Raw genomic sequence first — 23,484 nt, forward strand, 5'->3', positions numbered from 1 at the left:
AGTGGTTAGAGCATCTGCTTTGCATGCAGGTCCAATCCCCTTTAGCATCTCCCCCTCCTGAAACCCTGGAGAGCTGCTGCCAACCAGTGCAGTCTGCATTGAGCTGGGTGGACCAATGGTCTGACTCAGTAGAAGCTTCCTATGTTCCTAAAACCAGCCCTGAAAGAGGGCGAGGTACAAACGAGCAGGCGGAAACTTCATTGGAACAGGTTTAATTGTATCTTTGACACGTCAAACCTCACCAGTCCTCCGCTCCTGTTCCTCTTGCCCACAGGCTCCGGAATAAAAGGGTCTTTTAAAAAATAAAAATGGGGGGTGCCATAAGTTACTAAGGAATTAAGTGGGGAGGCTGGTGAAGGCAGGAGGGGAACTGAGGGGCAGGCCTGGCCCCTGAACCAAGCCTTTAAAGCATGCTCTGTCAACCTGGTGCCCCCCAAATGCCTTGGACTTCAACTCCCACCAGTGCCGGACAGGAGAGCTGAGGTGCATGAGAACATGGCTGGAGGCAGTACTTGAAAATATCTGGAGGGCACCAGGTTGGCGAAGCTTGCTTTCAAAGTTCTCTGCTCTCCCCAGGAACGGGGACCTCAAGGAACTTCTCTCCTGGACCCCAGCTCCCCTTGCTCCCGCTCGGCCGCCTTTGCCAGCCGCTCTGCTGCGGCGTCGATGGCGGCACCCACAATCTCCACCGCAGCCTGGTAGAGCCGCTGCTTGTCGTCGTCCTCTCCCGGCTCTGCCGCGGTTTCCTCCGTGGGCGATGGCAGTTTCCGCCCGGAGCTCCCTCTCCTTTGGCAAACTTCCCTTCCTCCGTCCTCGGCAAGAGCCTGGCAGGGCCTTAATGGGGGTGGCCCCTCCTGAAGGCCTTGGCCTCTGGGTGGAAAGGAGGGAGGTGGCTCCAGCGGGGTCAGCAGGGTCTGTGGGAAGTCAGGAGATGGCGCTCTTTCTTCCTCCACGATGTGGGCCTTGGGAGCGTCATAAGGGTCTGCTTCCAGAGGATCGCTTCTGCCAGGTGGCGAGGCTGGCGGAGGATCCGAGCCGCTGCTAAGATGCAGCACTTCCTGGTGGATGTGTTGGGTCTCTCTGCTGGCGCCCGCCACACGCCCATTCTCTCTGCTTTCGGGATTGCTTGTGGCGGAAACCTCCCTTCCCCGCTTTTCCTTTGGCACAAGCACTGGGCTTGCCAGCAACTCACTGTTCAGCCAGCCCAGATCTCTCGTTGCCATCAGCATGCCCTGCCCGCCTGGGTTCTCAGCAAGATCGGCAAGAGCCTGTTCCTCTCCGTCCGACGCCCCGGCCCAGTACCCGTAGTCTCCCAGCTCGGGGGCCTGGTCTGCGACGTCTTCCGCCTCTACTCCGTCCCCCCCAGGAAGGTGGCAAGTTCCTCTCCACTCGAAAACACCCCTGAGGCCTCGACTCTCTTCCCGAAGCCGCCTTCCCTCGCTCAAGAAAGTGCAGAGCTCGTCCACTTCCCGTTCAGTCGCAGCGTCCGAAATATCGTCCTCTGCCCGCCCATGGATCTCCAGCCCACACCTGGAACTCAGGTGCTCGCCTTCATCCTCCTCTTGAGTTTCACCCATGTCGGATGCAAGAGTTTTGTCCTCCGTGGCCGAAAAACGGGGGGATCCGTCCACCCTGGCGATGGGCGAGGTTTCAGGCTCTGTAGCGAGGCGAATATCCCGTTCTTCCACCACCTTGGGACTTCTCTTGCTCTCTGGGAGAACCGACCTTTTCTTGGCTCTGGATCTCAGCATGGCCCTGAAAGCTCTCCATGGCTTCGTCACCCACCAGCCAACAAGCCTGTCCACCGGATCGGCCGCCGCCGTCTCTGCGATGGAGCTGGCCTCTGCTGGGATCGGGGCCTTAGCCCTGGGCTTCCACTTCAGAGGAGACTCCCCGTGTGGGTCGGCGGTTCTGCTGAGAGCGGCCACAGGCCCGCACCGGACTCTCGCCCTCTGGGACGGTGATGCTGGTGGACTGGTGGGCGTCTTCTTCAGGCACAGGAGTTTCCTGAGGAGAGAGGTGCCTGTTTTCCCTCGCACAGATTCCTCGTCGGAGTCCGGCCCTCGGGCATCTTCCCGCGTGGCCGGCTTCCGGACGGCCTGGATGGGGCTCTCGTGAGTGGCCTCCATGCAGAGGCGGCTCTTGGGGGCCACCTGAGGCAGATTGGCGGCCCCTTTCCTCTTCAGCCAGAACGGGCACCTCCCCTTGAAGAAAGCCCTTCTGGAGGGATACTGTTCTCCCGCCTCAGGTTTGCTCACGGACCCCCCACCCCCTGGAGAAGGCCTTGAAATCAGGCTCTTTCTTGACACTTCCCCTCCCAGCGAAGGGAATTTGTTGATATCATAAGATAAGGTAAGGTGGGCCTCTGTTATCCTCTCTGAGGAGGTCTGCATCTTTTGTTCCTTGCCGGGAGCTCCGGTTTATTTTTGTCCCTTGCTCCCGGGATGGCTTTTTTTAAAAGAAAATTGATGCTGGTGGTGTTTCTAGCCCTCAGCGTTTCTCGGCTCGTTTGCCTCCATCTGTGGTCAGCCTCCTTCAAAACTTCATGGCTCTTAATCCAGGCTGGAGCTGGTATCGAAACTCACACATTTCTTCTTCAAATAACAGCTGCCAATAGGTTTCTTTGGGGCGGTGGGAAGGGGACAAGACGGGCGGGGGACAGCGTTCCTCCATCAGGTATTTCCCTGCCAAAATTTATATTACCCTCTGCAGTGTGTCCACAGGCTCTGCTGCTTCTCATGTGGATGCAGAAAAGGCTTGGAAGCACAAAGGGACATTCCTTTGCCAGCCTTCCTGCAGAACGACACAAAATAAACATGAACAAATAATTAGGAAATTTATACAGCCAGTTTTTGAGGAATGTGATCATTCTGGGGGATTGCTGCACATACCCTGAGTGGCGAGCCCACTGAGGATTCCCCTCAAAGCCCCCTTTTGGGGCAGAGAAACAGAAAGAGCCCGTTTCTAGTCCTGCCTGGAGATGTTGAACATGCTGCATGCACAGATGATGCTCAGCATCTATGCTAGGCTCCTAGAATTAGAGTTAATTCTCTATTAGGAAAAGCGTGATCTGCAAAGAAGTGTCAGGCCTGATGAGTGCAGCAACTCATCCCCCGCAGGTCTTGCCCCATGGATCGGTTGCCCTGTCTCCCCACAGCCATCTAAGTTCCCTCCGCTCCAGGGCTTTCCCCAAGCAATCAGAGACTGCGCCTGAGTGCAGCCAACCTCTCCTCTGCCTCTTTTCGTGCCTCTTCTGGTCCTGGGAGACCAGCCGGGAGGGGAGCTTGTTGCAGCAGGAGGGGGAGATCCCTGTGACTCTTCATCAGCCTGACCCATCTCTGCCTCTTGGCCCCCTCTCCTCTGCAGCCTCTGAGTCTGGACCGCTCTCTGCCACAGCCTCTTCCTGCTCACTAAGCCCTGTTGCCTCTCCAGCTCCCAACACCACTTCCTCCCCGTCTGCTCCCTCTGATCGCTCATCGCTGTCCCACCACCACCCCACCCTCGGCTATGGACCTTCTTCCCCTTGGGGGTTCCCCAGCCAGTTCTTCCCACCATTCCTCTGCATCCAACCAGGCCATGAGACCAATGTTTGAAGCCACTTGATTTCTTACGCCCAGGTGCCCCTCCACCTCTCTTCAGAAGCCACCCCCCTGCTAGGAATCCTGGTGTTGCTGCTTGAGACGAACAGGCCAAACCCCTCCTGCGTACATTTTGTTTTGCCTTGACGGCTGGACTTGGTTTTCCTTCTGCAAAGCCGGGAGCCACATCTATTTCTGGCCTTTTGCCGGCTCCCTCCACTGGCACAGAGCTTGTGGCCGTGAAACGTTCAGCAAAAACGTCTCTCCAGAATCCCAGCTGTTTTCCTAGCGAGCCGGAGAACATTGCTCAGCGACCCTTATGTCTCTGCTCATACTGAGGAAGAGCAAGAGATTGAGGGAGGGAGGGGGGAAGAGACCTTGCATTTGTGCTCATTCTTGAAGGATTCGGGAGCAAGGATAGCCTGATTCGAGCCCTTGGAAACTAGCAAGCACACTTCTCAGCATGTGCAGAGAGTCATCTCTGCCTCGCCACTTTGCAAATGCAAGCTGCCTCCAGGTATATTTTGTTGGAAGACAAGGTGCATGCGTAGCTCAGCTGGTTAGAGCATGGTGCTGAGAACGCCATGGTAGACCTTTTCACGGGGTCCCTCAGGGTCCCTTCCAACTCCACAATTATATCTAAGGTTTTGAGCTCAAAAAAGCCCCCAAAAGGTGACTTCCAACAACACCAAGCAGGCCAATTGCTCCTGGTCTACCTTTTCACAGCCCTATTTAATAAAATCATAGAATTGTAGAGTTGGAAGGGACCTCTAGGGTCATCTAGTCCAACCCCATACAAGGCAGGAATCCTTTGCCCAACATGGGATTTGAATCCGCGATTAAGATTCTCATGCTCGACCGATGAATTAAAAACATTTTTTTTTTTGCTTCATTTCATAAAATGTATACAGCTCTTGATTGTAAAACACAAAAAACCTCAAAACAATATTATAAATACTAAGAATATTGTTTCTGCGACTTTCAAACAGCCTCTAGGATAGCTCAGTCGGTAAAATATGGGACTCTTAATCTCAGGATCAGGGGGTTCAAGCCCCATGTTTGCCCGAAAGATTCCTGCAATAGACTAAAAACAGATTCACCAACCTGGAGACCTCCAGCTGTTTGGAACTACAAGTCCCATCAGCCCCAGAGTGCCCAAGAATGCCTAAGGCGGTGCCTGAGAATGGGGGGCTGGATGTGTGCGGGGAGGGCTGTGGGAATCTGGCACCTCGGTTTGCAACCTTCCTCCCACCCCCCGCCCAGTCCTTTAATCCTGGGGAGGAAGAGGGAGCACGGAGCGCGGCGGGGGGGGGGGGGAGACAGAAGGCGGCGACCCCCCCCCGAGCAGCTCCCGTCCTCTGTGGGTTGTAAGGCGGGGTGGGGGCACGAGTAAGCGTCCCCCCCCCCCCGGCTTGACTCCTCCGCCTCCAACCATGCCATGGAAGTCCTTGCTTCCCAAGGACTTTGCAGCCCAGCAGGGCAGCTGTGTCCGTGCGCGCACAAGATGTGCGCAAAGATGCTGTAGCATCCTGGCCCTGCCTGCTGCTGTATAGGGACCCCCTCCTCCAGGGGTGACCTTCATCTCCCCACCCCCCCCAGCTGGATCTACACCCCCCTCCCACCCCCAGCGATCGCACTGCACCCCCTTTACCTGACTGATGCCCAGCTGATGCCCAGAGCATCCGTGCCAGCCTTGCAGCGGCGACGGGAACAAAGGCGGGCGCAGCCAGCTCCGCTTTCTTCTCCTTCCCAGGAGCCCCTCCCTCTCCCCTCCGCACGTACCGGGGGGAGCCTCGCCGCGTACCGGGCTCCGCCACCGGCCCGGGGCTCTCTCTGCTCCGCGCCTGGCGGAGGAGCAGCCTCGGACGCCCACCTCCCGTGGCAACATCTGGAGGGCGCGCACGGGAAGGCGCCCTTCACACGTTCCCGCGTGACACGCGGGCGGGATCCACGTGCCCAGACCCCGCCCGCCTGCTCTCTCCTTCGCGGCCTGTAGGAAGGGGCTAAGCGGCACGCAGGCGCCCCCACCGATTTCCACAGCGACCTGGCTGCTGGTGGATTCACGCGTCTTGCAGGAACGTGGGAATGGAGGGGAGGGATTGGTAGGAGGAGACTCTCCTAAGGTGGGATGGAATGGAAGCCCAGCAAGCAAACACCAGGCCTCTTTTTCTCCTCTTTATTAGAAAACCTCTGATGCCAAATATATTAAATATATACATGCTCAGTTCTGGTGGCTCTGCGTCTCCGAAGGCAGGAGGTGTATCTTCTCTGGCCTTCTGCTGGGCACTGGCTTGTTCATGTTCAAGAAGAGTCTGTGGCAGCAAAATGTTCTGCAGAAAAGGCCCCCCGGAATTCCAGATGTTGCCACATCTAGCGAGGGAACGTGGCTGGGTGGAACACAGCAACCAAAGAGCAGAGGTTGCCAGAATTGCCACCTAAGGTCCTGCGTTTCCAAATGCAGCCGCCTGCGATCTCCGGAACTCCTAGCCTCAGGGTGACGTACGCAGACGCACTGAACTTAATGGGGATGGCTAACCGAGGTTCCTTGACTTCTGTGACTCTGTGCTGAGTGGAAGAAAGGCGGTGCGCACATCATACATTTAAAGCACACCCAAACACAGGAATCCTGGGTATAGCCGTTTGTCAAGGGTGCTGGGAACTGTAGTTCTGTGAGATGCATACTACAGTTCCCCGGATTCTTGGAGGAAGGGAATGTGCCGCAAACGTATGGGGCATGCGTTGGGTACAAATTCCTTCTTTTTTAAATGAATGGAGGAGGATAGGCCTAACAGTGAATATTTGTGTTAACAACTAATAATTGAACACTTTGGGGGGGGGGGGTGTTCTCTCTCCTTTTCACCAGGTGCCCATCTCTGAGCAGATGCAGCCGGGCACTGCACCGCAGGAACAGATTCTGCAACCCGCTGGAGGAAGAGCCTGCGGAACTCCCAGATACAACTTTCCTCTCTTCACGCATTATAAAGAGTCCGCGCCGCACCAGCACTCCCTGCCTTCTACGTTGGTGGTGGCCCACTGTAGGTGAGCATGAGGTGGAAGGATCTGGCATAGCGGTTTTGCTGGAGGCAGGAGAGCTCCGACGAGAGCTCCGAGGGGTACAGAGGGAAGGGGCTGGCCAGGAACAGCAGGAACAGCAGGAACAGCAGCAGGATGGCGCTGAGGAGCATCACCATCCTGTTCCATATGGCGGGGGGTCTGGGGGGCTTCTGGGTTCGGAGGCAGGAGATGATGGAAGGCTCTTGTAGGCTGGATCTGGAAGGAGAAGCAAATGGTTCGGATTCGTAAATCTGGTTGTTGGGACACTTCTTTGAATAATAATAATAATAATAATAATAATAATAATAATAATAATAATAATATTTTATTTATATTCCGCCCTCCCAGCCAAAGCCGGGCTCAGAGTAGCTAACAGTAAAATAATACAGCATTCTTTATGGACTTAGGTAAAGGGACCCCTGACCGTTAAGTCCAGTCGCGGATGACTCTGGGGTTGTGGCGCTCTATAGGCTGAGGGAGCTGGCCTTTGTCCGCAGAAAGCTTCCGGGTCATGTGGCCAGCATGACTAAGCTGCTTCTGGTGAACCAGAACAGTGGACAGAAATGCCGTTTACCTTCCCTCCGCAGTGGTACCTATTTATCTACTTGCACTTGACATGCTTTCGAACTGCTAGGTGGGCAGGAGCAGGGACCGAGCAACGGGAGCTCACCCCGCTGCGGGGATTCAAACCCCCGACCTTCTGATCGGCAAGCCCTAAGCTCAGTGGTTTGACCACAGCGCCACCCGAGTCCCTACATTACATTATTGTTATTGTATATTAAAGGTAAAGGTGAAGGGACCCCTGACCATTAGGGCCAGTCACGGACGACCCTAGGGTTGTGGCGCTCATCTCGCTTTATTGGCCGAGGGAGCCGGCGTACAGCTTCCGGGTCATGTGGCCAGCATGACTAAGCTGCTTCTGGCGAACCAGAGCAGCGCATGGAAATACTGATAACCTTCCCACCAGAGTGGTACCTGTTTATCTACTTGCACTGGTATGCTTTCAAGCTGCTAGGTTGGCAGGAGCTGGGAGCAAGCAACAGGAGCTCATCCCGTCGCGGGGATTCGAACCACCAGCCTTCTGATCAGGAAGCCCAAGAGGCTCAGTGGTTTAGACCACAGTGCCACTCACATCTTTATGGACTTACAGGACCTCAAAAGGTCGCTTCCACAGCAGTGTCAGAGGTCTCCTCCCACAGCCCTCTGTGGCCTCTCAGGGGTGGAGCCGTCAGAATCATAGCAGATTTGGCTCCAAGGCCGAACAGCTGCCCAGAGATGTCTTTGTCCAATTGGAAGGAAGCTGGCTTACCCCTGCTCAATGGTGATTGCGATTTCTGCTGGCCGGGAGTTGAGGTGCTCCTTCTTGCAGATCTATGAAAACAGGCACAGAGAGTGAAAAGGAAAAGCAGGCAATAAACAAATAGAAAATTAGTTTTTGTTGGTGGCGAGAGAGATTGGCGTCCATGGTTGCTTTGCCTTCATTTACAGTGGTGCCTTGGTTCTCAAACTTAATCCATTCCAGAAGTCTGTTCCAAAACCAAGGTGTGCTTTCCCATAGAAAGCGATGCAAAACAGATTAATCCATTCCAGGCTTTTTTTTTTTAAAAAAACAAACTTCTAAAACAGCAATTTAACATGGATTGTACTATCTAATGAGACCATTGATCCATAAAATGAAAGCAATAAACAATATACTGCAGTCACACAATCAATCAATCAGCAGCTGAACTGGGTTACACATAGTCACAAAAACAACAACAAAAGAGCCACAAAAATGCAAAATGAATAGCAAAAAACAGACAGACCTCCGCGTAATATTCAAAAAAGGAAGTGTGGCACTCAAAGTGGAAGCGTAACACTCAAAACAGAGCACGTTTCACTTCTGAAAAAGGTTCACAAATCAGAACACTTACCGGTACTTCCGGGTTAGCAGTGTTTGGGTTCCGAGTTGTTTGAGTACCAAGGCGTTTGAGAACCAAGGCACCACTGTATTATGTTCCCACGGAGGACCTTAAGGTCCACAAATGGCAACATCTTGGAAGTCCCAGGTCGCAAGGTGGTTAGACTGGTCTCAACTAGGGCCAGGGCCTTTTCAGTACTGGCCCCAACTTGGTGGAACGCTCTGTCCCAAGAGACTAGCGCCCTGCGGGACTTGACATCTTTCCACAGGGCCTGCAAGATGGAGCTGTTCTGCCTGGCCTTTGGTTCGGTCTCAGTCTGACCCTTATGTTTCCCTCCCCTTATGGTCTTGATCTATGGGCTAATATTAAAATGAGGCTGCATTTTAAATTGCATTTTAACCTGTATTTTTTTTCTTTTCCTACTATGTTTTTACTGTAATTGTACTGGTGTTAGCCGCCCTGAGCCCGGCTCTGGCTGGGGAGGGCGGGGTATAAATAATAATAAAATAGGGAGCCAGATCATTGGTCCATCTAGTTCAGTGTTGGCTACACTGGCTGGCAGCAGCAGGATTTATTGCCCAGGACTGGACCTGGGACCTTCCCCTGTTATTTGGAGCACCTGCTTGGCATGCAGAAGGCCTTGGGGTCCATCCCTGGCATCTCCAGGTAGGGCCAAGATGGGAAAGGCTAAAACCCTGGGCAGCCACTGACCCTCAGAGTACACCAATATTTCTCAAACCTGAGTCCCCGGTTGTTGTTGGACTACAACTCCCATCATCCCTAGCTAGTGGGATGAGTGGTCAGGGATGATGGGAGTGTCGACATGCAGAGGGGCCGGAAGGCCAGCTGGCAAGCCCAGCTCAGACGTCTCCCTCCATCGGCCCATGCTCTGATGTAAATCAGCGACCCAAACTTCAAAAGCCAGGGCACGCAATTAGCAGAGTGAGGCCACTGGGCCATCACCTCCTGGCAAATAGAAGGGGAAGAAATGGAGGCAGGGAGAGATTTTACTTTCTTGGGCTCCATGATCACTGCAGATGGTGAGAGCAGTCACGAAATTAAAAGATGCCTGCTTCTTGGGAGAAAAGCAATGACAAACCTAGACAGCATCTTAAAAAGCAGAGACGTCACCTTGCCAACAAAGGTCTGTATAGTTCAAGCTCTGGTTTTCCCAGTAGTGATGTATGGAAGTGAGAGCTGGACCATCAAGAAGGCTGATTGCCGAAGAATTGATGCTTTTGAATTCTGGTGCTGGAGGAGACTCTGGAGAGTCCCATGGACTGCAAGAAGATCCAACCTCTCCATTCTGAAGGAAATCAGCCCTGAGTGCTCACTGGAAGGACAGATCCTGAAGCTGAGGCTCTAAGACTTTGGCCACCTCATGAGAAGAGAAGACTCCCTGGAAAAGACCCTGATGTTGGGAAAGATGGAGGGCGCAAGGAGAAGGGGACGACAGAGGACGAGATGGTGGGACAGTGTTCTCGAAGCTACCAGCATGAGTTTGACCAAACTGCAGGAGGCAGTGGAAGACAGGAGGGCCTGGCGTGCTCTGGTCCAGGGGGTCACGAAGAGTCGGACACGACTAAACAACAACAACAACTGCGCACAGAGAAGTAGGCATGAGGCGTAAGTCATGCTACAGCTACAGATTTATTGAACATAAATCAGAACAAAGAAACATGTCGTCTCTCTCTCATGTCGTCTCGGAGAGAACAGCAAAAGCAAAAGCTATGCACAAACCGGAAGTTCCCAGCATACAGTGCTGGAATGTAAACAGACATGCAACATGCAACCATTTCATGTCTCTTCCTTAAGGTGGAACGGAATTCTCACCAGGGAGTAGTGGACTCGAGTTTGAGAAACACTGGTGTGCACCATCTTTCCTCGACCTGGTGCCCCCCTCTCCAGATGTTTTGGACTACAACTCCCATCAGCCCATAGCCCAGTTACGGGAGTTGCCGTCCCAAGAGCTTGGAGGGCGCCAGTTTGGAGGAGCCTGGTGCAGAGAAGGCACAGCCAGATGGAGCAGGAGATTCCTGCCCCCAATATATACGTTCTCTACAACCCGAGATGTTCTCGTCCTGCTCCATCAGAAGAACTTACTTGTTCCACCTCCAACTTCCCTCCCATCTTCTCCCGGCAGCTCTGGCCCAGCCAAGTCTCAATCCGTTCGGGGTCAAATCCCATTGGTTCTGCTTGGCGGGGTCTCCCTTTCTCTGGTGGCCCATTTTGGGGGTGCTGACGTCCCTGGAGCTCCCACGAGTGTGACGTTCCTACCAGAGAAGGCAGCAAGAACATCAGATCAGGGAGGGAATCCTGTCCCTAAAGTGGAACTCTAGTTTCCAGATTAGATGGTCACAGAGCGCTGGCAAACAAGAAGGAAACGGACGTTTGTTTCTCATTTGCTTGCGGGCAGGTTATACGGCATTGAGCATCAATCCTGAGTTGCTTGTATGGTGGTTATAGGTCTTCCGTTAACCCATGGGTAGGCAAACTAAGGCCCAGGGGCCGGATGCGGCCCAATCGCCTTCTCAATCCGACCTGCGGGTGGTGCAGGAATCAGTGTGTTTTTACATGAGTAGAATGTGTCCTTTTATTTAAAACGCACCTCTGGGTTATTTGTGGGGCATAGGAATTCATTCATTTTTTCCCTTCAAGCCCCCCACAAGGTCTGAGGGCCCCTGCTGAAAATTTTGCTGACCCCTGGACTTTAACCAATCATTTATCCACACTTTTAGCACATTTTCCCCATCACTTTCCTAACTGCGTAAATTAATAACAACAACAATAAATTATACTCCGACTTTTCCCCTGACAGGATTCAAGTCAGCTTAGAGTTAAAAACAAGAACCACTAAAAACACAGTAAAAACAATAATTAAGAAACAATTGTGGTCGTTTTTACACCAGAGTGCTTTCATATACTATAAGTGGGCAAAAATCTAAACTTCCAGTACGTCATTGACTCAGTCTCGCCAAATGCTGGCAATCTGGAGGAAGCCGCCTGTGCCAGACTTTACACATCCACTAAAAACTTTTCTATTCTGCCAAGTCTGTGCTGGCAATTAAGAGCACATCTTTGAAAATAATCATGTGGTTTCTGATTGTGACTTTCCATATGGTTTTTCCAATTTGTATGGTTTTATGTCCTCTTGTTGTAAACTCTTTTGATTTTGTTTTAATGAAATAACAGCATGAAAATGTTTTTACAAATAAGTTCCAGGCACACCCAGCTTATTCATTCAGCTTATTAAACCAGCATCTCCTCTAAAAAGACCCATGCAAGGACTTACCAGAACTGCACCTTTTTATTTCCTGGTCTGTGACGGAGGAACTGAATTGATCCCACTCCACTTGGAAGCCCTTCTGCACCTGTAAGAAAGGAGGCGAAAGATGGGGGCAGTTATGAAACCACAAGGAAAACTATTAAATTGGCAAGAAGAACGACAAGATTTTGAGGAGGGGGGAATCGGCCATTCTGAAAACCAGATGGGGTAGGGGGGAGGGGTTACGTGGCATGGGGTGAATGTTGGGAAACTGCCAGGGAGATATAGTCCATCATGGCCCCAAGCCGGCTGCCGGACTTCCATCGATCTCCCGTAGCCAGGCAGATCCAGCAGTTAGCGACACGAAGCCTCAGAAATAGATTGCCACATTCCAGGCTTGTGCACACTGTTCTTTATCAGCAGAAAACACAGCCAGAAAGCTTGCACCGCAGAAGAGAGCATAATTTACATGCTTTATTTAGCGTTGAACAGAACAAAGAGAAAACATGACCGTTCTGAGTCAGTGTCTCTGACCGAATGAAATCGAAAGGAAACAGCAAGCATAAACATCCTGTGACTAGGACATGCGCAGACTCTGTGACTCTCAAAGCCTGCTCCCTCTTAAGGTGGAACGGAAATATCCTAACATCCTCCCCCTTTCCGTGTAACCTGTTGTACCTGTGGTTCACTCAATTGCAACCTTTGTACATAAACCTTATGTTGTTCTCTGTTAACAACCTTAGACAACAGATCAGCAGGAATTTCATTTCCTGGCATGTAGGACACCTGAATCAGTCCTTTCTGAATACACTCTCTTGCACGATGTAGCTTAATCTGCAAGTACTTGGTTCTTTGCTTGCAACTCTCGGAGTTCAGCAAAGCCAAACACGATCTATTGTCTTGATACACTTGTATAGGACATTTCACAGAAACCCCGATGTCCTTAAACAGTTGCATCAACCATTCACAATCCATGAGTGAAAATGACAGAGCATTGAGTTCTGCTTCACAGGAACTTAGGCTCACAGTTGTTTGCTTCTTGCACAACCAGTCAAACAGGCAGTGGTTGTACATGTAGCATACTCCAGAAGTGCTTGTACCATCTGTGGTGTCACTTCCAAAACTTGCATCTGCAAAGATTTCAAGACCTCCAGTCTTCTGACTGGTGAACCTCAGCCTGTAGTGCATAGTCCCTTTCAAATAGCGGGCTATGCGCTTCAGAGCTTTCCAATCCTGAACCGTAGGATTGTTGGCATGTCTGCTAAGCAGATTACAGCTTACAGCTATGTCAGGTCTTGAACATCTGGCAATGAAATTCAGCTTGCCTAGAACGCATCTGTATAGCGTTGTGTCAGAAAACGCTTCAGCAGTACTGTCTACCTGGTAACCTGTCACCATCGGTGTGTCTGCTGGGTTTGCATCAACCAAATTCAACCTGGTTAATACATCAGCAATTTTCTGTGTTTGGTGTACCAGAAAATTACCTGCTTGGTCCTTCTCCACCTGCAGAGAAAGATAGTTGGATACCTCACCAAGATCCTTCATGTCAAAGTGCTCCTTCAGCTGAGCTAGGGTGCTTTGGTAGAAAGCCTGATTCTTCCAAAACATCAGAAGATCATCAACAAAACATAAACAATACAGTTTGTTTTGCCCCTCCTCCTTGACAAACACACATGGATCAGCTTTGCCCTGGTGAAAACCTAGAGAAAGCAACGTTTCAGTGAGTTTTGTGTTCCAACACCTGGCACTCTGCTTGAGACCATATAAGGATTTCCGCAGTTTACAGACCATTCCCTTCTGTATCTGCATCCCGTCAGGTGGAAGCATGAACAGCTCCTCGTTCAAAATCCCGTACAAAAAAGCTGTATTAATGTCGTGGTGGGAAACATGCAGTTTCTCCTCCGCAGCGATCTTGAGCATCAGCCGAATGCTCTCATATTTGACAGTGGGAGAGTAGGTCTCGTGGTAATCCTGTCCTGGTACCTGTGAAAAACCTCTGGCAACCAATCTGGCTTTGTGTCTGACAACCTTGCCATTCTGGTCTGTCTTGGCCTTGAAGACCCATTTGCTGCCAACCAGTCTCATTCCTGGGACTACCGGTACCAGTTCCCAAGTTTGGTTCCTGTTCAAGGAATCAACTTCAGCCTTCATGGCATTAAGCCAAGGCTCAGCATCTTTAGAGGTTAACTCCTGAACCTCTTTGAAGCTTGAAGGTTCCCACACCTTCTCTGAGCTACTAAGAACAGCAGTTGCAGTCTTAGCAAACTCATCAGCAAATCTCTTTGGAGGTCTGCCTTTGGTCGCCCTTTCAGACCTGCGTACTAGACGCAAGTCTTCTGGACTCATCTCCTCTTTCTTAGGAGAAAAATGACCAATGGTGAACAGTGGTTCTTCCAGTTCATTGTCAGACGCATCAGATGGTCTGACTGAGGCCTTTGCACTCTTGTAGTCTGCTGTGTCATCACTCTCACTGACATCAGCAGCAGCGCCGCCCACTGAACTGGAATCCGAACTCTGATCATCATCATCATCATCATCATCCTCATCATCATCATCCTCAGCAGCTTCCTCAGCTTTAGCTGCTTGCTTGACATCACCTTCATCCTCCTCTGGGTAACTCTGGAAAATTCCCACATTTTCCCCCCACTTAGGATTGTACTCAACACTCCTTGTGAACTTTATGGACTTAGAGTTAGTCATCCATACCCTGTATGCACCTTTTTCGTACCCCATGAACAAACCATGTGCCCCACGCTTCCCAAGCTTGTTGGTTTGTGGGGTGCGTACCCACATGTCAGAACCAAAAATTCTCATGTGTTTGGTGTTGGGTTTCTTGCCAAACATCTTCTCATAGGGGGTACAACCAATGGGTGATGACAATCTGCGATTAACGGAGTAAACCAGATTCCCTAAAGCCTCCCCCCAAAACTTATCAGGGAGATTGGCATCATGCAACAAGGTTTTCATTCCTTGCAGCAATGTTTGATTTGCTCTCTCCGCAAGCCCATTCATCCATGGCGATCTGGGGGTTGACATGTCATGCTGGATTCCCTTCTCAGTCAGGAAAGCTTCAAACTGCTGAGAAGTGAATTCCCCACCCCGATCGGTAAAAAGACAGCCGATACGTTTACCGTGAGCATTCTCCAACCAAGCACAGAATGCTTTAAACTTCGGAAACGCTTGCGATTTCTGTTCGAGCATAAACACATGAATGTACCTAGAAAAAGAATCAATTAGAACCATGAAGAACCTTGCTCCTCCTAAAGAGGGCGTAAGTGGCCCAACCAGGTCTGCGTGCACTAGCTGGTAGGGCTTGGAAGCCTGCCTGCTAGACTCTTTGCCTTTTGGAGCAACCTTCACCTTGTTCTCTGCACAAGATACACATTTCATGTGATATTTACAGGGTTTGATGTTCAAACCTTCAACCACCTCTGGCATCTTGGCCAGTGCCTTCCAAGAGAGGTGACCAAACCTTCGATGCGCTTCATGAATGCAACCTGCATGAAGAACTTTGTTAGTTTGTGCAACACAACAAGAATCAGCATTAGATACAACAGCAGTGTCCTCATAAGTTATATGGAACAAACCATCCATAAACTTTACATGTAAATAGTCCTCTTTGCCTTTACTGATGACACAGACGCTCCTCTTGAAGGAAATCTGAAAACCACGTCCAGTAAGCTGCGGGACGCTCAACAAATTGCTTGCAGCTCCAGGAACATACAGAACATTACTGATGGTTGTATGCAAACTTGCAAGTTTCACAGTCCCTTCTCCTGCAATTTGCAACGTCCTTCCATCAGCCAGGTGGATCTCACCTTCCTGAGGCTTGAAGGAGATAAAGAGGTGCCGATCCTTTGAGATGTGGCGGGTACAGCCCGAATCAACAACAAAGCTGCCTTTGGCTGTTGGAGCAGCCTTCACAGCAAGCAAACCCTTGTTTTCCACTTGCTTGGGCTTTTGCAGCTTGCCCCCCTGCTGCTCCTGGCCAGCAGACGTGCCTTTAGCCTTTGGTGAAGCTGTGCCAGCAGACATAGCCTTGTCTTCCACTGGCGTGGGCTTTTGCAGCTTGCCCCCCTGCTTCTGGTCAGCAGACGTGCCTTTAGCCTTTGGTGAAGCTGTGCCAGCAAACATAGCTTTGTTTTTCCCTGGCGCGGGCTTTCCACCCCCCTTCTGCTTCGGGCCACCTGCAGGCTTTTTCTTTTGTTTATTTCCAGTCTTTGGACAAAACCTCTGAGTATGACCTTGGTTCCCACAGTTCCAGCACTTCACAGCTGCCAACGCTTTGGCTCCCCCTGGAGGCTGGAATGCTGTCCCACTTTGCTCCCCCTGAAGCGCACAAGCCGACTCAGCTGCATTCCTTCTATCATATTCGTTTTGCAAAGTCGCCAAGACCTTTGTAGCAGTGAGGTCTTGTGCTGGGAGGGTCGCCAGCTGACTTGCCACGGCATGATAGCTTTCATCCAGGGAGTCCAGGATGAGAATTGCAAACAGTGACTCAGGCATATTGAAACCTCTCTGAGTCAATTCCTGTCTGAGATGCTGCAAATGTAAAACGTGGGCTCTAAGATCTTCCCCTGGCTCTAAACGCTTCCTGTGCAGTTTTCTGAAATAAAGCAACACAGACCCAGCCTCTTGTCGGAGATGACAGGCTTTAAGCCCGTCCCACATCTCACGGGCAGTTGCCTTGCCAGCCAAGGTGATTAACTCTTCAGGAGCTACTGAGAGCAAAATTATCCCCATGGCTCTCGAATCCTGTGCTTTCCACTCATCTGTCACAGGGGCTGGGGGGTTCTCAGAAATGGTATTCCACACTCCAAGCCTTCTCATCTGGCCCTCACAGTACCTTGCCCAGGTCTGATAGTTGTGGCCATTTAGCTTCGGTGGACACGGAGCTACTTCTGAGGATTGTAAAAGATCCATCTCAGGTCTTTACGTGAGCCCAAGTCTTTATGCCTTCAAAGACTTATTATCTCGGCAGCCCATTAATCACGAACTCCCTGGCTTGGCTCCCAGGCCAATTAAGCCTTGCCGGAGTTCAAAGGCTCCTTGTTGAGGTAAACAGAAAAGCCTCCGCTCTCGCTGCTTTCGCTTTTCACATACCTCTCAAACGCAGTCTGTTGCAGCTTTACTCTCCTGTAGGTGCTGTGAATCTGGGCCCGAAACCTTGTTGTTGGGAAACTGCCAGGGAGATATAGTCCATCATGGCCCCAAGCCGGCTGCCGGACTTCCATCGATCTCCCGTAGCCAGGCAGATCCAGCAGTTAGCGACACGAAGCCTCAGAAATAGATTGCCACATTCCAGGCTTGTGCACACTGTTCTTTATCAGCAGAAAACACAGCCAGAAAGCTTGCACCGCAGAAGAGAGCATAATTTACATGCTTTATTAAGCGTTGAACAGAACAAAGAGAAAACATGACCGTTCTGAGTCAGTGTCTCTGACCGACTGAAATCGAAAGGAAACAGCAAGCATAAACATCCTGTGACTAGGACATGCGCAGACTCTGTGACTCTCAAAGCCTGCTCCCTCTTAAGGTGGAACGGAAATATCCTAACAGTGAACATGGTTAATCTGTGGAACTCTCTCCCACTGGAGACAGGGATGGCCATGAGTTTAGATGGCTTTAAAAGACAATTGGGCAAATTCATGGAGGAGAAGTCTTATCAATGGCCACTAGCCAGGATGGCTATTGCTCTCAATCCACATTCAGAGGCAGATTCTGGGTACCAGTTTCTGGAAACCACCAGAGGGGAGAGTTGCTCTCGCACTCAGGTCCCGCTTGTGGGTTTCCCAGAAGAGACATCTGGTTGGCCCTTATGGCCTTCCCCAGCTTGGCACCCTCCAGATGTTTTGGACTCCCATCAGCCCCAGCTACGAGGCAGTAACTGGCCCAAGGCCACCAGGTGAGCTTGGTGACTGAGTGGGGATTCGAACCCTGCTCTCCCAGGTCCTAGTCCACACATGGCCACTGTGAGAAGAGGGTGCTGGACTAGATCTAGCAGGCCAGCTTAAAACATCCTTTTAGGCAGAAAAAGTGAAGCCTCCATATTTTAGGCAGAAAAGTGAAGCCTCCATATTCCTGCTCTCTCCTCCTACCAAGCCCTGGGATTAAGACCTCTTCCACCCACCCCGGCCATTCCCAAATGCTTACAGAAAAGTCTTCTGGGCTGCTGCATCTCAAAGGCAAGGAACGGGATGCACAAACAGAAGGCCTGCACTTCCGGCGAGGTTCTTCCCACTGGCCCAGACCTGCAGGAAACAAAACAGGTGAAAGGAATCCAGCTGCTGCCCAATCTATCTGTGACCACTTCAGAATATCTGCTTCTGTTTTCTTTAAAATGTCAAGCTTCCAGCCCTTATGAGCTTTCCCCAGCTTGGCACCCTCCAGATGTTTTGGGACTACAACTCCCATCATCCCTAGCTAACAGGGCCAGTGGTCAGGGATGATGGGAATTGTAGCTCTGAAACAGCTGGAGGGCCAAGATTGGCCATGCCTGTCCTAGCCCAACAGCCTAATCACACTGCCTCTTCTGCGGTGAAAGACTCAGAGCTGAAGGTGCTGTTTGATGGCTGTAAAAGGTAAAGGGACCCCTGACCGTTAGGTCCAGTCGTGACCGACTCTGGGGCTGCGGCGCTCATCTCGCTTTACTGGCTGAGGGAGCCGGCGTACAGCTTCCGGGTCATGTGGCCAGCATGACTAAGCCGCTTCTGGCAAACCAGAGCAGCTCACGGAAATGCCGTTTTCCTTCCCGCCGGAGCGGTACCTATTTATCTACTTGCACTTTGACGCCCGTCGCGGGGATTCGAACCGCCGACCTTCTGATCGGCAAGCCCTAGGCTCTGTGGTTTAGACCACAGCGCCACTCCTGTCCCTGTTTGATGGCTGTAGGTGCTCTGAAACGAATGATGGGGGTGGAGACGATGGTAATGATGATGATGATGATGATGATAACAACAACAACAACAAATTATTTCTGATACCCCTCCCATCTACCTGGGTTGCCCTGGACACTCTGGGAGGCATCCAACAGAAATGCAGCATCAAAAATTAAAAGCTTCCAATGACAGGGCTGCCTTCAGATATATTCTAAAAGTTGTGTAGTTCTTTATCTCCTTGATATCTGAAGGGAAGGAGTTCCACAGGGCAGGTGCCACCACTGAGAAGGCCCTCTGCCTGGTTTCCTGTAACCTCACTTCTTGCAGGGAGGGAACCGCCAGAAGGCCCTCGGAGCTGGACCTCAGTGTCCAGGCAGAACGATGGGGGTGGAGACTCTCCTTCAGGTCTACTGGACGGAGGCTGTTCAGGGCTTTAAAGCTCAACACTTTGAATTGTGCTCAGAAACGTACTGGGAGCCAATGTAGGTCTTTCAAGACTGGTGTTATATGGTCTTGACTGCTGCTCCCAGTCACCAGTCTAGCTGCCGCGTTCTGGATTAGTTGCAGTTTCCGGGTCACCTTCAAAGGTAGCCCCACGTAGAGCGCACGGCAGTAGTCCAAGCGGGAGATAACCAGAGCGTGCACCACTCTGGCGAAACACTCTGCGGGCAGTGAGGGTCTCATCCTGCGTACCAGATGGGCCCTTGTTCCTGTGTCATGATTCAACCCAGCTCCATACCCCCAAAGCGGTGGGCCCTCCCTCCCTCCCAGGCCACGCCTACCTGTGATGGCGCTGGAGTATGAGGAATCCTCTTCGTCATGCGATGTAGATCCCCCTATATCCACAGAAGGATCCCACTCTAGATCCACGTTTGCCTCTGGCTGCTGGCGGTGCAGCGAGGGGTTCTTTGGGGTCGACTGGCGCATGGAGGCAACAGGAGGCTGGGGTGGTCCAGCGCCATCATCGCCTGCCCACTCCAGGGATTCTTCTGTGAGGGACTCAGACTCCAAATCACTGTCTCGGTCCGACAACCACTCGTCCTCAAAGACCTGGGGGCAAGGTAATATGTTCAGGAGAGAAAGAGAGAGATCTGCAGACATGGAAGAGTTATCATCCACTTAAAGAAATATCAGGCAGTAAACTGACTGCACCTTCAATGCCATTTGCAACACATCCTTTCCCTAGAGGAATTCTGAGCGCTGTTGTTTTCCCGTCACAGAGTTACAATTCCCAGCTTAGCCTAGGATTCTTTGAGGGGAAGAACGAGCTTTGCATGTGCTTTCAAGATATAGTGCCGTGGGTTCCCAAAAAGATGTCCAAGATTGAACCTGGCAATATGCTCTGCAAACATTCTCTGCCCCTGAGCAACACCCTTCCCTTGCAAAGGGCTGGATTCTGCACCCTCGTAGGGGTTTCTGTGCTTCTGTTGTGCAAATCGTTATGATTCTTTATTGTCTTTGTCCCATACGGAACAAGGAAATTGAAAAAAAAATCCACATCAGACATTCAGAAACCAACAAGCCTGCTATCCCAGCCTGGTTAGCCCCCTAAAAACTCTGATAACCATTTTTTAAATAGAATATACTTCCATAGAGACTCCTTACACAGCGTTTAAACTCAAAATCACATTTGGGTAGAAACTGTTTCTCAGGCGGCTAGTCCTAGTCTTTATAACCCTGTACCTTCTTCCAGAAGGCAGAAGCTGAAAGAGATAATTTCCGGGGTGCGCACTATCTCTGCAGCTTTCTTGTGGCACCTGGAAGCATAGATTTGATCCAAGGTGGGAAGAGTGCAGCCAATTATTCTCTCCACAGTCTTTACAACCCTGGACAGCATTGTTTTTTCCCTGGCCGTGCAGCTCCCAAACCACACACACAGACCGTAAGTTAATACACTCTCCACAGTACAATGGTAAAATGCCATCAACAGGCCCTTTGAGAGATTATTGTTCTGGAGGATTCAAACATGCAACTCATCATTTGATGGACATAGCCTGCTGGATCCGGCCAATGGCCCATCTAGTCCAGCAGCCTGTTCTCACAGTGGCCAACCAGATGCCCATTATGGGAAACTTGCAAGCAGGACACGGGCACAAGAGCAACTCTCCCTTCCTGTAGTTTCCAGCAGCTGGTATTCAGAAGAACGGCTGCCTCCAACTGTGCAGGAAGGGCATAAAAATCATGGCTAGCAGCCCACTCCTCCCTGAATTTGTCCAATCCTCTTTTAAAGCCATCCAAGTGGGTGGCCATGGCTGCTTCCTGTGGCAGCGAGTTCCGCAGATTAACCCTGCACTTTGCAAAAAACACTTTTATTTTTCAACATTCAACCTCACTGATGTCCATGAATTCTCACCTAATGCAAGAGGGAGAAAACTTTACTCCATCCACTTTCTCCATGCCCTGCGAAATTTTATAAACTGTCATGTCACCTGCCTTTTCTCAAAACTAGAGAAAAGCTGCAGCCACCGAGTAATGAATATATCTATGTGGGGCTCCCTTTGAAGGTGAACTGGAAACTACAATTAATCCAGAATGCGGCAGCCAGACTGGTGACTAGGAGCAGTCGCCGAGACCACATAACACCAGTCTTGAAAGACCTACATTGGCTCCCAGTACGTTTCCGAGCACAATTCAAAGTGTTGGTGCTGACCTTGAAAGCCCTAAACGGCCTCAAAGGCCCAGTAGACCTGAAGGAGCGTCTCCACCCCCATCGTTCTGCCTGGACACTGAGGTCCAGCTCCGAGGGCCTTCTGGCGGTTCCCTCCCTGCGAGAAGCAACGTTACAGGGAACCAGGTAGAGGGCCTTCTCAGTGGTGGCGCCCGCCCTGTGGAATGCCCTCCCACCAGATGTCAAAGAGAAAAATAACTACCAAACTTTTAGAGGACATCTAAAGGCAGCCCTGTTCAGGGAAGCTTTTAATGTTTTATATATTACTATATTTTAATATTTGGTTGGAAGCTGCCCAGAGTGGCTGGGGAAGCCCAGCCAGATGGGTGGGGCATAAATAATAAATTGTTGTTGTTGTTGTTGTTGTTGTTATATACGTGTGGTCTTCACCTAATCCTAATCTGCGGCTCGCCTTCTCCAATGCCTTGATTGGCATATCGGATTCCCTCTCCCTATTCCTGAGCAAGGGAGACCCCCGGTACTCACCAGCCGCATGCTGACCAGTCGCCCCTGGAAGCGGAAGACTCTGCGGAAGACCTCCTGGCAGAAGCAGCTCAGGTCCTGCAACTCCTCCTCCAAGACCTCCGCGTCCTCAGGCTGGCTCTTCTGGATCAGAGCTTCCCCGTGCACCAGCAGGTGGTCAACGCGGTCTGCATTGGCCTGCACATCTTGCTGGAATGCCTGGACGTCCGGAAAGAGAGAGGCAAAGGGCTTATCCCTCAGCTGGTTTGGGACTACAATTCCCATCACCCTCCCTAGCTAGTAGGACCAGTGGTCAGGGATGATAGGAGGCAGTGACTGCCATCAACCTGGATGGCTTTAGATGTGTATTTCAATCTGTTTTTAGTTTACTGCCGATTTTAATTTTTTTAAAATACAGTATTTTAACTTGCTGTTTTCTTCTTTTTTTCTTTTTTATATGTTTTAATTAATTTTTTAACATATCAGTTCCAACAGTCATACAACATAACTTCTCATCTTATACAATATTTTTAGACTTCCGTCAACACCTCTGATGATTTTCCGTTCTTTATCACTTATTATGAATTTCTTGATTTCATATTACCTTTAATTGTCCTTAACTAATAATTTTCCTCATTATCTTTTTCAAATAATTCACCTTACAAAACTTCTTGCAAACCTACTAGCGTAATCTGTTCATCACAACTGCTTTTCAAATAGTCCGTAAATTTACTCCAGTCTTCTGAGAATCGCTGGTCCTGCAGGTTTCGAATCCTTCCTGTTAATTTATCTAATTCTGCATAGTCCATCAATTTCATCTTCCATTCTTCTTTCGCCGGTAGTTCTTCTTGCTGTTTTCAACTGTTTTTACTGATAATTCTATGGTTTTTCCCCCCTATTTGTAAACTGCTTTACTTTTTAAAGAAATCAAGCAAAATTTATGTCTTTTATGTTGTTTATGTTTGTTATAAATTTGAAAAACCAATAAAAAAATTGTGTGTGGGGGGGGAAGAAATCAAGGAAAATATACATTTTTATGCAGTGTTGTTTTCTGGGGGTATTCAAAGGTATACAGTACTGACACCTCCCCCCCAAAAAATGTTAAAATTGTGGCACTTCCTGTAACAACTTCATGGCGAGTAAGGTAAAGGTAAAGGGACCCCTGACCATTAGGTCCAGTCGTGGCCGACTCTGGGATTGCAGCGCTCATCTCGCTTTACTGGCCGAGGGAGCCGGCGTCCAGCTTCTGGGTCATGTGGCCAGCATGACTAAGCCGCTTCTGGCGAACCAGAGCAGCACACGGAAACGCCGTTTACCTTCCTGCCGGAGCGGTACCTATTTATCTACTTGCACTTTGACGTACTTTCGAACTGCTAGGTTGGCAGGAGCAGGGACTGAGCAACGGGAGCTCACCCCGTTGCGGGGATTTGAACCACCGACCTTCTGATCGGCAAGTCCTAGGCTCTGTGGTTTAACCCACAGCGCAACCCGCGTCCCATGGCGAGTACCAGCCCTTAAAAAAACAAACACTGAAATTATTATGAAATGAGATAAATCTCTGAGCTTTTGCTGGACACTATCCATGCATGGATTATTATTTTTTTGCAAGAACATTGAGGTGTCCAGAAATGTTTTCCTCAGCCAATGTCCACCTGCTCAAGATGCCAGGTCCTGAGCT

At 50.5% G+C, this 23,484-nt stretch overlaps 2 protein-coding genes across 5 annotated transcripts in view; both read right to left on the bottom strand.

Moving 5' to 3' along the window:
- Positions 1–196: 196 nt before the first annotated feature.
- Positions 197–5,603, bottom strand: LOC114603082 (uncharacterized). 2 transcript variants are annotated; one of them, XM_028741816.2, is made up of 2 exons: positions 5,361–5,603; positions 197–2,793 (listed from the first exon to the last, which is right to left on the bottom strand). In XM_028741816.2, exon 2 carries the CDS (start codon positions 2,391–2,393, stop codon positions 588–590), a length of 1,806 nt encoding a protein of 601 aa, XP_028597649.2. In that variant the 5' UTR covers positions 2,394–2,793; positions 5,361–5,603; the 3' UTR covers positions 197–587. The 2 variants fall into 2 exon arrangements, with proteins under 2 accessions (XP_028597649.2, XP_028597648.2); XM_028741815.2 differs by having other exon boundaries at positions 5,230–5,603.
- A 94-nt stretch (positions 5,604–5,697) lies between these two features.
- Positions 5,698–23,484, bottom strand: part of SYNE4 (spectrin repeat containing nuclear envelope family member 4) — a 32,902-nt gene continuing 15,115 nt past the window's right edge. For all 3 annotated transcript variants that reach the window (XM_077932422.1, XM_028741817.2, XM_077932420.1), the window contains 7 exons: positions 21,831–22,025; positions 19,459–19,726; positions 17,952–18,049; positions 11,826–11,904; positions 10,637–10,806; positions 7,942–8,003; positions 5,698–6,848 (listed from right to left, as the gene is read on the bottom strand). In XM_077932422.1, the coding sequence (XP_077788548.1) occupies positions 6,593–6,848; positions 7,942–8,003; positions 10,637–10,806; positions 11,826–11,904; positions 17,952–18,049; positions 19,459–19,726; positions 21,831–22,025 (1,128 nt within the window). In that variant the 3' untranslated portion in view covers positions 5,698–6,592. The remainder of the gene's footprint in view (positions 6,849–7,941; positions 8,004–10,636; positions 10,807–11,825; positions 11,905–17,951; positions 18,050–19,458; positions 19,727–21,830; positions 22,026–23,484) is intronic.

The sequence above is a fragment of the Podarcis muralis genome, chromosome 7 (genome assembly GCF_964188315.1).
Source record: "Podarcis muralis chromosome 7, rPodMur119.hap1.1, whole genome shotgun sequence".
In the NCBI taxonomy this organism is placed as follows: domain Eukaryota; kingdom Metazoa; phylum Chordata; class Lepidosauria; order Squamata; family Lacertidae; genus Podarcis; species Podarcis muralis.

Bases quoted from the DNA above. Each gene is read 5' to 3' on its own strand.
- LOC114603082 (XM_028741816.2), bottom strand. From the start codon at position 2,393: ATGCAGACCTCCTCAGAGAGGATAACAGAGGCCCACCTTACCTTATCT.